The following is a 13362-nucleotide window of genomic DNA, read 5'->3' on the forward strand; positions in this document are numbered from 1 at the left end:
TGCTGAGCACCCACTATTATTTTTGAAAATACAAGTTACTGTTGAAAATGTAGGTCATAACTTTTATAATCTCAGGGATCTAATTCTCATAGTGCACAATTTTAGAAAGAATCCCCACCATCACTACCAAAAAAAAAAAAATACCCTCACTAAATTAGAGTGAGTTATTTCTAATGAATCCAACAGAATATAAATGTAAAAGCTCTTAGCAACAGCATATCATTTAAAAAAATTATTACCAATTCCCTTACTGAGTAAAATTCTGTGTTATTCAGGAGGTCAGACTAGATGATCCTTAAGGCCCTCGTGGCCTTAAATCTAGCAATCTATAATTATTAAGGTTATGGAAGCGCCCAGAATGTGCCAGGATGCTTTCCAAAGGGAATGAAGACCAAGATCCACAAAAATTAATCCTGCCTCTGCAATTCCCCAGCTGCCTAGTAACATCCAATGCTAGCAAACTGACCTAAAATCTGGCTGCTGTGGAAAAGAGGCTGAGAAACAACAAAACAGAAATAGTCTTTTAAATTTCTTTAAAGTAAATTAATCATCTACTACTTTATAATAGTGTACTGCATCCAGTGTCAGCATTAGAATAAGACAGTGCTTTGAAAATATCACACTAAAACCCTATCTATATGTGCCATGAACTACAGGAAGTGTCAGTGTGTTGGGCCACTTTAGATAAGCTCTGGTCCTAGCTCCTGGTAGTTGGAGGTTCAGGGACACCCAGAGCATGGGATTGAGTCCCTGACCATCTTGACTTATAGTCATTGATAGACCTATCCTTGGAACTTGTCTAAGTCTTATTTGAATCCAGTTATACTTTTGGCTTTCATAATGTTATTTGTTTTTTGCCATTTCCTCCTTCTTAATAATATTGTATGAATAGTGTCCATGTGTTTTTTGTTAACCTGCCTTGCCCTTCTACCACCTCTGGGAGTTTTTTGTTTTGTTTGTTTTGCATTAAAAATATCCAATCCTCCATTCCTCTCTTTAGTGGAGGACCTTTTCAAGGTCTCTGACTATCGCCCAAAGCTGAATCTTAAGACTCAGCAACACCTCTTCTCTCAGTTGTGAACCAGGGAGGGAGAACAGCAGCTTGGCTTACAGTCTCATGTAACATCATTAATCAGGTCCTCTAGACATTTTAATAAGATCCTCCCCTCCCAAAAAAGAATAAAGTGAGCACCTGTTGTATTCCTGATCTTCTTTGAAAAAGGTAGAAAAAATAGACTTTTAGTGAAAATTGTGTGTTGTTATCTAAATGTACCATAAAGAAGCAGGGAAGGGCTCAAGACAGTTCCTCCTCCCACACAGAGTTCAGCTTTACATTTACCACAATTCTCCCTGTTGACAAAACAGTGTAGCATAGCTGATGAGCCGTTAGCACAGCTGATGGTGATAGGTCTCCAGTTTCTTTTTTATTTGTGATTCTGTCCATACCTATTGAGTCAATCTTACCCAAACCCTATAGAGTGTGCATGAGCATGCATGCACGCACACACATCAACCCCTCGGCTTCATTTCTGTGTATGTTTCACTTGGATTGTGTTTCAACTCTCCTCCCCCGGCCATCTTTGTCCTTTTCACCTGTAATAACAGGACTGCTCATTTTCTTGCTTTTCAGGTTGCAATTCATTTAGTTGTTGAAAACCTCTTTAAAAGCATTTGGAGTTTACCCAACAATAAAGCCCCAGTTGCCATCAAATACTTTTTTGACTTTTTGGATGCTCAGGCTGAAAGTAAAAAAATTACAGATCCTGATGTGGTCCATATATGGAAAACCAACAGGTTTGTATATATATATGTGTGTGTGTGTGTGTGTGTGTGTGTGTGTGTGTGTGTGTGTGCTTTCTCAGTGTACTTATGTGAAATTAGAACAAGATACTTGTAACCATACCTTGTTATATAATCTGTGTAGGTGGTATGCTGTGACTAAGTAGTGATGACTCTGAAACAATCTTGCCTTGTTGCTGTTTGTGAAAAATGAATCACTTAAAATTGAGCATTGCTCACTAACTTTTGTGGTGTGACTACCTGGATCCAAGTTATCTGCCTGGCGCTCTAATACATCAGTTAGATTCTGGTATATGGCATCACAGCTTCTAGAAATTTGATTCAATACACTGATTTTTCTCACCTGAAGGAAGTCTTTACAAATCCACAGAGAATGATTTGAACATTAATTGGTGCTGGCTGAAGCTAGAGCATGGATTTGACTGGTCTGGTAGCTTTGTGGCATTCACTAATGCTCATTACTGCATGAATGAGCAGCTCAGAATTGTGCCTGTCTGCATGGTGTAATGAATTCTAAATACTGAATAAGTCATCTGGCTTGAGCTGCTGAACTTAAAGTGCTTGTCTTTTCTCTGATTAGTCTTCCTCTTCGCTTCTGGGTGAATATATTGAAGAACCCTCAGTTTGTCTTTGATATTAAGAAGACACCACATATAGATGGCTGTTTGTCAGTAATTGCACAAGCGTTCATGGATGCCTTTTCTCTAACAGAACAGCAGCTGGGAAAGGTAATGCTTGGCCTTCATATTTTTTTGCTGTTTCCAGACTGAATAATGTTACTTTTAATTGTGTAATGCTTTTTGGATGAAATCCTGGCTAAAGTGAAAGTCAGTGATAAAACTCCTATTTCACCCTTTATTACTCTATCTCATAGGAAAATAAGAAATTGAACAATCCAGATAGATGTACCTAAGAGAGAATTTAACTAGGAATTGTCATATCTAGTCTAAATTTCCTCATTCATTTTCTATGTTCCTTTCCATCTTGCCATTTTTAAAGAGTATGATGAAGAGGGGGAAAAGTTCCACATTATTTGGTCAAAGTTGCATCTGTGATTAATCAAAAGTTTTTAGAGATGTTAAAATTATTAAACCAGAAGTCCAGATTTTTCTGCCATACATTAATGAGGCATGCAGCAAAGACTGCTGATAAGCTGCTAACCAGAATAATAATAGGTAAACTTGAAAAGCATTGGAGATGTGATGCAGTTCCTTTTGCAAAATGTTGGCTGCTTGTCTGAACATATCCAAACTTCTTTGGTGGAGAAGCCAGTTTGGAAATCTCACAAGTAGAGCCTTTCTTACAAAATTTCCAGAACTTTTTGGTTGACCTGCTCAGAAAAACTTCAGTAGTAATTTTTTCTGCCATTTCCCCTTCTGGCTTAAACCAGAAAATACAGGGTTAAACAAAATGATTTTTTAAAATGTTAACTAGACAATTTTGAGCCTCAAAAAAGTTTCAGACAAAAATTGAGTTATTTCCTGTTTGATCTGTACCAGTTTGCTCATCCAAAATACGTGTTTATTGGAAAAAGGAAGATTTTTTTTAAAAATAGTTATTTGATAATAGGACTTTAGATTTCTTGAAACTAAAGCTAAATTGACTAATAATTCGATGGAAAACTCCAAACCGCTGTCACTTATGTATTAAAACCCTCCTATTGTTAGATTTATGTTCCCTGCTCTAACCATCATTAGAAACCATTGCTGATACAATGGCTTATATTAACCATTTTAAAAAAATCAAGCTGAAACTTGCTATGTGTATTATCAGTGCAGTTAAGAGTTTTTTAGTTCTTAAAAAGACAACAAATGTTATTTTCATGATTGTGCATGACTTTTCTAAGCTTTAGATTAAAATATTCTTCAGTCACTTGTCAAATAAACTTATTTGTTTATTTTTATTTTAAAACACTAATAGTAGTGCCAGGATATTTAAAAAGTTAATTATAAGCATACACATAGTTTACACCCCATAATTTAAAATAAATAAACTATTACTGAAATCTGAGAGCACTAGTTGTTAGCCCCTGAAATCTTAGGTTCAAAGAGGGGGCTTTAGCTCATATAAAAAATCTCTTATATTTTGAGGATCATTCCTCAAGGAAGATTAGAAGTGGAATAGTTAGGCTGGCTTGTTGGTCAGTATCACTTTGGACTGTTAAAGCCAAGGCGAAAATCCATTTGGCTCTGCCTGAATCTCACCCGTGCATTAACTCATTCTTCTAAGCACCAGATTCACATAATCTCCCTGCTCTTTCAGTAATATTAAAAAGAACAGGAGTACTTGTACCACAAGTACTCCTGTTCTTTTTGAGGATACAGACTAACACGGCTGCTACTCTGAAACCAGTAATATTAAACCGTCCTCTCATCCTTAGAGAGGAGCCCACTGCAAGGCAGGGCTAGGTCCACTGGCAGGTTAATGTAAGGGAAACTAACACAGCTGCTGCCCACGTTCTGTACATAAATAGAATTTCAGTCTCAAGAGTGTTGGTTCAGCTCTCACAAGCAGGGGCAAATATAGTAATTAGTACTCCTGAGCCCAGTAGAAATAGTTCTACAGTAACTGTCATGAAATTCAATTTTGCAAAAGCTCGACTCTCTTAGCACGTGACCACTCTGCAAACAGAAGTGTTCACGTGCTAACAGAAAATGCAGTAAATCCACTGCGTGGAGGCAGAAGCTTGATCAAATTTGTGCTGTTAAAATTTACTAGTCTTCATAATATGTTTTCTTTTTAAGGATGCACCAACAAATAAACTTCTCTATGCTAAGGATATTCCACTCTACAAGGAGGAGGTGAAAGCTTACTATAAAGCAATCAGGGATTTGCCTCTATTGCCCTCAGAGGTAGAAGAATTTTTAACTCAGGAATCTAAGGTATCATTAATAACCAGACACTTTACTAACTTTTTGTTACTTTTTAAAAAGCAAAACTGTCTCATCAGATCTCTCTTCTTTTTTAGAAACATGAAAATGAATTAAATGAGGACGTGGCCTTGACTGAAATCTACAAATACATAGCAAGATATTATGATGAAGTAAGACCACCTGTTATTCTTATTTATGCAGTTAATGTAGACTAACCACATCAGGCATTGATGTTTGACTTTTCAAGCTAAGCAGGGTCTAGTTTGGTCAGTGCTTGATTGGGAGACCTCCACGAAAATGTCAGAGGCTACTGGTAATTCAGAGATTGTCTGAGTCAGTATAGAACCAATACCTCGCATGGGGATAAATGTGCTATATTTATAGTATCTTTGGACTAAGCCATAGAGTTAAGATTCTGAGCACACCTCGTTCCCTGCCACCACTTTTAACAAAAATGAATTTAAATTCTCCCTGCAGTTGCAGAAGGATACTGTGTTCTACACTTCCTGTCCCAAAGTGTTTGGAAATGTTGCTAAGTGACTGTTAAACAACCCCCAGGACTGGGGGTTGCATTTCCCTGGAGATTCTGGAACTCTTTGGGATTCAGTGTGCTAGATAACATAGAATGGGAGCCCCAGATCCCCAAAGTTATTTAGTCACCTAACTCCCATTGTTTTCAATGGAAGGTAAGAGCCTATATGCCATTGAGGAGCTGGGGCAGAGTTTATTGTCATTGGTATGGCTATCACTTTATGAAAACTCATAGCTAAATTTAACACTACAGCAGAGCAAATTCCTTCTCGGTACATTACAGCAAGGAGGAATATTCTCCTGGCTGTCACTGACCTCTTGGCTGGCCCCATTTTGGTCCACATCCTGTCCTCATGAAAATAACCTCCCACCTCGCTAGTCCTCCCCAGTCCCAGCTGTGACTGTCAAGCGGGGTACCTCCCTGCGCATCTACTCTCAGGTCCGGCCACCTCTTCAGCAAGTGACCACTCAGTCATCCATGCCAGAAAAATCCCTGCACCCTGCTGTGACTGGGCTCCCCCCACACCGGGTGAAATAAGGGTGCTGATCGGAGCCTGGTCCTGGAGTGATGTGCGACACAGCAGGAGGGCTGGGTGGGGAAGAGGAGTGGGAATATGGTGTGGGGGACAGTTGGGATTTACTGCAGGGAAGTGTCTCATCCTCATCAAGCCAATTTCTAGCAGCTTGGGCCTCATTCCTAGCAGACCAGACTCTCCAATGCAGCACAGCACCAGCAGGTTCCCCAAAATTTATTAGTCTGCTGGTCAGTTTTCAACTCAACTTACTTGAATTCTGCATCAAAGCATGTCCTTTCGCATGTATGATAATTGCTAAATGACTCTGGTAGTGTTTTTAAAGTCTCTCATCTGTCTTTATGAGGGTACTTAAACTGTTGCCTACAGAGCCTTTCTTTATAATCCCCTCTAACCTAGTAATTCTGTTTTGTTAGTATGTGGTATCTAAACCTTCCCCATCCATTCTGGGCCCCCTGCTCCCCATGTAGCTTTTGATCAATAGCAACTACAAGCTTATTGACCCTTCCTCTGCCATAGTGTGGAGTTAAATGCCAACAAAGGACATTCAACGTGCAGCACTGCTCTGCTTTACATCCTCTGGCCCAAGGCCACGTGTATAATTTATACCACCAGCTTAGTGCAGGGGGCGATATCCAAGAGCAATTCTAGATCAGTCTCTCTGCCCCAGGGTACTGTGCTGACCTTCCATTCAGTAAATAAAAGTGGGGGTTTTGGTGGTGGGGAGGGACGGTTTACACTGAGGTTGCTATTTTTAGCAGAAGTGTTGTAGATCCTGTGATTGTAAAGACTTGTGAAGCAAGGCACAGAAACAGTGTTAATGTTTGAAGAACATATTATAGGCACAAGTTCAGACAGATCTTACCACTGATATCTTCAGATGAGAACAAAGTGTGTGTTTAAAACAAGTAGCAACAAAAGTAAATCTTTTTTCTAATTAATTGTCAACAGATTCGAAGTAAATTAGAGAGAGAACGGGGGCTAGAAGATGCCCAGAAAGATCTCCTGCATATAAAAGCCTTATTTGATGAAAAGAAAAAATGCAAGTGGATGTGACCAGAGCACCAGGACTGTAATCTGAAGTTTTAAACTAGAGGTGCTGGTACCAAACTAGTGTTTTGGCTGGTTGTGTATTTGTTTTTTAACCATTTGGGTATTGTTCTCCATTATGACCATTTAAAGTGTAGGGCATAAACAACAGGCCTGCATACAGGGCGAGACTTTCATGTAAAAGGGCATGTGAGCCTTGTACTCATGCGTTGAGCCTGCTTAGTATTATACGTGCATTTGTGTGCCCATACCCTCCGATTTGAAAGTCTGCCCCACGTATTTTAAAATGAAATAAACATGCAGAAACCAGTGTACTCACTGTAAGTTAGAGAAACTTTCATGTAAGCATGTTTTTTGTAGGTCACTGCCACCTTATTAATAGAGAATAGTGCTAATTGATCATACACCCTGACACTTCATTGGTCTTAGTGTGGCCTTTAATACTATTTTAAGTAGAATTCCCCTCCCTTGTTCCCCCTTAAACACAAAAATGTGCTAGTTTTGTTTGAAAACAATAGAAGAGTAGCACTTATGACCAGGTAATTCAGTATTAGCAGAAAAGCTGGCTGAGAGGCTCCAGGGCTAGATGTGATGAACCATTTTTTTAACTCAAGGTATACTGATTCTTGTTTTAGACATTCTCAATGTGAAAGAATCCAAAGTTGTGCAGAACATTAGGTTGCTGGTGCAATCAACTGTTCCAAGGACATTTTCCATAGTTTACGTTGCTTATAATTTTTTAAGATTTGAGAGTATCAAGACAGTCTTGAACACATTTATGTTTTGATGATGGTACACCTCTACCCCGATATAACACTGTCCTCGGGAGCCAAAAAATCTTACTGCATTATAGGTGAAACCGCGTTATATCGCACTTGCTTTGATCCGCAGGAGTGTGCAGCCCCACCCTCCCCCGGAGCGCTGCTTTACCGCGTTATATCCGAATTCGTGTTATATCGGGTCGTGTTATATCGGGGTAGAGGTGTATATAAATATTCCCATTATTTCACTAAATCAAATGGAGGTTGGTTTTCTTGGGTGATAAAAGATTTACTTAATGGCAGTTTAGATTAGTATGGACGAGGGGACTCTAGTTTTCACAGTGGCTACTAGTTTCTCAAATGTATAAAGCTAGTAGTTTGCCTGAGAGCACAAGTGACATGTTCTGTTGGAAGTTTAGCTTTATTCTAAGAAATTGCAAAAAAGCAAAAGTCGGTCACACTTGCTGATGTTTTTACTGCTGTGTATGTGGTGCTACTTTTTGATACATACAGTACACCTGGGCTTTGCTTGAGAGATCCTTGCCTGACTGCCTTAAACGCCTATAGGCCTCCAGATTTAGCTCAGGACTCATGTATATCACAGTAATAACTGAGACAGCGATCCCAAATCCAATGCACTTCCAGTTTGGAGCATGCAGGGTTTTAGCCTATGGCACATGAGTAAGGTCCTGTCTATGCTGTACGTTGGAACTGTTTTGTAGCTACATTCTCTGACCCAGTTGCAACTGCTGTACAGCTGGGCTCTCTAAGGGTAAAGCTTTCTACTAGGTTTGGTGTGAGGTTAAAGGATATCTCTCCTTTCACAGCAAAACACAAAAGGGAAACAGTTACTTAGGAAGCCCTGCACTGAGTTTGAGTCATCAACCACTTGCAGGAGGAGGTGTAGATAAGGGAGAAAAGACTGGTGCAGCAACTTCCTGAAGGAGGAAGCATGGTCCTTGAGCTGCTTCGAACTCCTGGGGCTCTGAACAGCCATGCCCATGAACAGCAAGCACCTCGACGCTGCACCCCAGACAGCATAGCTGAGTTAGGAGTTGTGCTACTAGTGACTCTGCCTCACTGAGCGAGTAGCAGGCCCACCGCAGACGTTAATACTGGCTGTTATCTCTGCAGGAAATGCTAGGGGGTTCAGGGCCGGCTCTAGGCACCAGCAAAACAAGCTGGTGCTTGGGGCGGCACATTTTTAGGGGCGGCATGGCCGGCGCCAGAATGCCGCCCCTAAAAATGTGTCCCGGCCGCCCTAGCTCACCTCCGCTGCTGCTGCCGCTCGCGCGCCGCTACTCGCCCTCCCTCCCAGGCCTGAGAGCCTGGGAGGGAGGGGGAGAAGTGGTGCCCGCGCCGCGGCCACTCGGAGTCTCCCCCTCCCTCCCAGGCTCTCAAACCTGGGAGGGAGGGGGAGATCCCGAGCGGCTGCGGCGCACAAAACAGCTGTTTTGCGCGCCGCTGCTCCCTCTCCCTCCCTCCCAGGCTTGAGAACCTGAGGGGAGGAGGCAGGGCTGGGGATTTGGGGAAGGGGCGGAGTTGAGGCGGGGCCAGGGGTGGGGGTAATTAAAAAATGGGGGGGGGGCGGCCAAAATTGTTTTTGCTTTGGGCGGCAAAAATCCTAGAGCCAGCCCTGAGGGGGTTGGTCAGGCACAGTGCCACGACTATGCCTGGCCAAATCTGAGGCGTGCTAACCACCCGCTGAGGGCAGCAGGGCCCAGCTGTTAACTTGGAGAAAGGGGTAGGTTGGCTGCAGCTCTGCTTCCTCCCCTCCCAGACTTTGTCTGGCACATGCACACATTTCCCTCTCTTTTACCCAAAAGGGGAGCCCTTAATTCACACTGCTTTAGTAAGCATTAATAATCTAACCTTTTATCTGATGTTTATATTTCATGGACTGTAGCCACTGTAAAAATACTGTGTGACATACCCAGGGTACAAGCTGGAGAAAAACCAGGGAGTGCTCCGCACCCATGGGGCTGGCCACCAATCTGCTGTTCAGTGGCTGGCCCCCAGCAGCTGTGCCACCGAGCAGCTGTTGGGCAGGGCTGCCCTGCCACGCTCTGCCCCCCAGTGCCCTTAAGGGGTGTGTGTGCAGAGTAGGACCTCACAGGAGGGGGAGCAGAGTCTGTGTGGGGGCACCCACTGGCTAAAGCAAAAGTCATTGCCTGTGGGTACAACCACTTCTCACAGCAGCCATTCACCTTAGCTGCTCTTAGTTGTTTTAGGAATGCTTAATGGTCCTGCTGTAGCCTTTTAAACAACACGTTTGAAGTGAATATTATAGGAGTGGAGCATGGCAGATCGGAGTGGCAGGAAGGGGTAAAAGGTCAGTTACAGTTCAGGTTGCTGGTGACTGTTCTTTAAAAGGAAATGCAATCGTTTTGTACAAGCGTAACCGCTTGTGTAGATGGGGTAGTGGAGGCCGCCTTCGAAGAGTGCCCCTATTAGCAAGCATAGAAACAGTGCTGCTTGAGGCTCCCTGCCATTGGGAAGAAGGAATGGAAATAGCCCTCTTTAGACACATAATCAGCATGTGTTTAAAGGGACAGACGTTAAAGTCAGTCCTGTTTTGTATTTGTTTTTGGGCCACTGCTTACCAGCTAATAGGTAAAATGGTGAAGCAGGTGTAATGTACTTATATCCCACACAGGAACAGGATTACTGCATTTTATTTAAGTCTCAGCAGTAGCTTCACTCCAATTTTTGGTAAATCATTTAAACATATACCGGGGCTTACCAACCTGTGAAGTGGGTTTCCATAGTGTAATTAAATGTATAATCAAATGTTTGTAGATTGTTTTAGAACCTTGGGTGAGATTGTAAACCATTATGGAAGGCACTTAGTATTTGCACTCCACTGACATTTCATCACCCAGAGAACACTGACAGTCAACTCACATACCTGTTTTGGAAAGTCTGTGGATTAAAGCAAGCCCTAGTACAGATAACTGGTAATTGTAACAGTATTGGCTGTAAGGGAACCAACCAACCTGTCTTGAACTTATTTTCAGATGTTTACAGACAAATTAACTATTTGTAAATAGTATTTGTTTTTCTAACACTAGCTTATAAAGCATTATTTTGCAGTTAGTATAATGTAATGTTAAATCCTACTAACATGTAAAGTAGTCCCTTTTGTACAGAATTTAAGCTGTTTAAAATGGATGTTTCAAGTAAGTACATGGCAGAGATGCATCTTGATGTGTGTATAGGTTATTCAGAATAAAATGTATTTGAAATTTAGTTGACCAACTTATTTTGTCCTTTAGAGTCACTTTTTTTTAATGACTAGTGTTCAAATTGGAACATAGTTACTTACTGTAATAATAGGAGGCATGTCAGAGCAACTTTGATTTCTAGTGATACCTAGGTTAACAGACTGGCGTAAAACATACTATTAATCATTCCAACAGGGCTACCATGCTATTCCAGCTTTGCAAAAGTCTCTCTAACCCCTCCCCTAAGTTTAGCACTTAGGAATTAGCCAATCAAAGTGGATGTCAGTCACCTAGGAACTCTGTTAGGCTTCTTATCTGGAGTGACTCTAAAGTGAGCTCCATCAACCAAGTCTTGCTTCCTTCTTGGAAACAAAAAAGAGGTGGCTCAGAGACAAAAAAGGCACATGCCACGCAGCATCAGCTGAGAGTGCGGTGGAAAGTTACTGGCATGAAACTCTGACCTACTGACTTTCTGCAGATGTATAGGAAGTGGGAGGTGGGGGAATCCCCTGTGTGTGTTCCCAGTGCAAGAGAGGTAGCAGCTGCCAGGAAGAATGCAGGACAAGTAGATCTATCCTGAGTTCAGCAATGCAGGTCTGAGGAGCAGCGCTATGTTTTCAGTGTCCTAAGGCTTGAGGTCAATGCCCAGAAAGGGCATTTAAATGCTAGTGTTAGCATGGCAATTTAAGACATGCATTGTGCTAGTTCACAGAAGGGGATAGAGAGTGGCGGTGTTTAAGAAACTGAAGGTTGACCTTGCAGGGTTTCCATCAAGTCTTGTCAAGAGGAGGGCATAAAGGGCCAATGCAGGAACATGGGTTTGGCTTCCCAAACCCCTAGATCGCCAGGATCTATGGGGAAGGGCCCCCTAAATCTGGGGAGAGACTGTTTGTCCTTACTCCTGCTATGGCCCTTTCTTCTCCCATTCAGGAGCCAGGCTCCACAGAGGCACCCAGACTGTAAATTCCCTCTGACAATGGAATGGTCACTCCCACAATGAACTTACAAACTAGCATGTAGCTGGGGGGAGAGGCTAAAGTGTAAGTTTTTATTTCTGCCCATTACATTTTATATCTGAATATTTATCACTGTGCACTAATATACACACATTTTAATGTGCATTAAATTTGGGAAACCTAGTTCCAATGCAAACAAGGATTAAATTATTCCAGAGCACTTCTAAAGATTTTAGAAACAACTTCCACTATGTTAAACAATTACAATAATCTGCTTGGCATATAAATACAGCTTATTAATTTTCTTTAGAAAGTATATGTGAAATTTTAGATTTTCCCCCAAAAGCAGTAGTGTTCAAATGTGTGCACTCCTGGGAGAATCTGAAATGCAGGGGGTGGAGAGAAGAGAGGAGTTTGAACAGATGCTCCTGTGATTGAGCCCTCTTTTGCGTACCATTGTAGTACTTTTACATAAAGGAATATGTTTTAGCTAATAGTATAACTATTAAAGAAATAGATTGTACTTGTTCATGCTATAGCTTCATGTTCCAGGAAGTGGCTGTGGGCACATGAAATAGGAAAGAGAACCATTGCAGCACTACCAGAAAGATTTCAACTCTCATCGGGTCAGAAAAAAAGACTCAGTCCCTATAAGTTTCCTGATATCAAACCAGTGCTCTAGTTAAATGAAAAACAAATACAAGAAGGCGGAGAATTAAAAAAAAATATATTAAACCTTGAATAAATAGATGTGATAAGGTTTAAGTAAACAAAGACACAATATATTAAATACAAATTGAGACTTCTCTAAAAGATATAAAAGGCAAATATTCATACTTCATCTATAATGCAGCATTTGATAAAAACCTTGATTGTTACTTAGCCATGTTCTCCCATAACTTTATTTTTTTATATTACAAAAGGTACATTGTTATGGTCCTGTTTTTGTCCAAAATGTGACCTATTTTCCTCCTCCTTCATCTCTTTGCAGATCCTGTATCATGTGTTTTGGGATTTTTTTTTTTTATTTTTTATTAAAGAAAAATGTGCTAGCAACACAGCACAATTTCACAGTAACAGAAAGGCTGAGTGGGTGGAGGGGCAGGGGAAAATCCCTGAATAAACAGTTATTCCAAGGGATTTTTCCCAACAAGTTTTTTTTCTAAATGGCTTAAAATGCAACCCAAAATTTGACAATTCTTTTTAAAGAATCATTTTTTGTGCAACTCGATCATTGCATATGCTTTGAGAAATGTCTTCCAGGTTACTAGTACATCGAAGTGTCGTCATTCTTTTTCCTTGAATTATGATGTTTGACTAAACTCATTGCGTTCCATCAAAAATACAAAACTATGTAGATTATATTTCATCCTTTCTTCTAATGTGAGGCACATACAAATATGTTTTTGGCAAAGCACTCAATAAAAACCCTACACAAGGAAAACGTAGTGAAGATAAGTGGTAATTAAAACTTGCAGGCTTTATTTGGAGTCCTCGATTTGTATATCATCCTCTTCAACCATCCTGCTTCTACCAGAGTCACTATCCACTCCGAGCCTAACTCGCTCTCCACGTGGCCCGAGCTCTTGCAGCTGTTTTCTCTGTGTGGTTTCTAGATCTTCTAGCCGCTTACG

The 13362-nt window shown here is 41.1% G+C and overlaps 1 protein-coding gene across 1 annotated transcript in view; it reads left to right on the top strand.

The window, feature by feature from the left end:
* PLXNC1 (plexin C1) overlaps window positions 1-6811 on the top strand; it is a 96300-nt gene extending 89489 nt beyond the window's left edge. The window contains 5 exon segments of the mRNA XM_029910854.1: window positions 1631-1794; window positions 2381-2528; window positions 4545-4682; window positions 4769-4843; window positions 6689-6811. Coding sequence (XP_029766714.1) covers window positions 1631-1794; window positions 2381-2528; window positions 4545-4682; window positions 4769-4843; window positions 6689-6793 — 630 coding nt within the window. The 3' untranslated portion in view covers window positions 6794-6811.
* Window positions 6812-13362: the final 6551 nt, after the last annotated feature.

The sequence above is a fragment of the Terrapene carolina genome, unplaced genomic scaffold (assembly GCF_002925995.2).
Source record: "Terrapene carolina triunguis isolate 2854851 unplaced genomic scaffold, T_m_triunguis-2.0 Scaffold68, whole genome shotgun sequence".
Lineage (NCBI taxonomy): Eukaryota > Metazoa > Chordata > Testudines > Emydidae > Terrapene > Terrapene triunguis.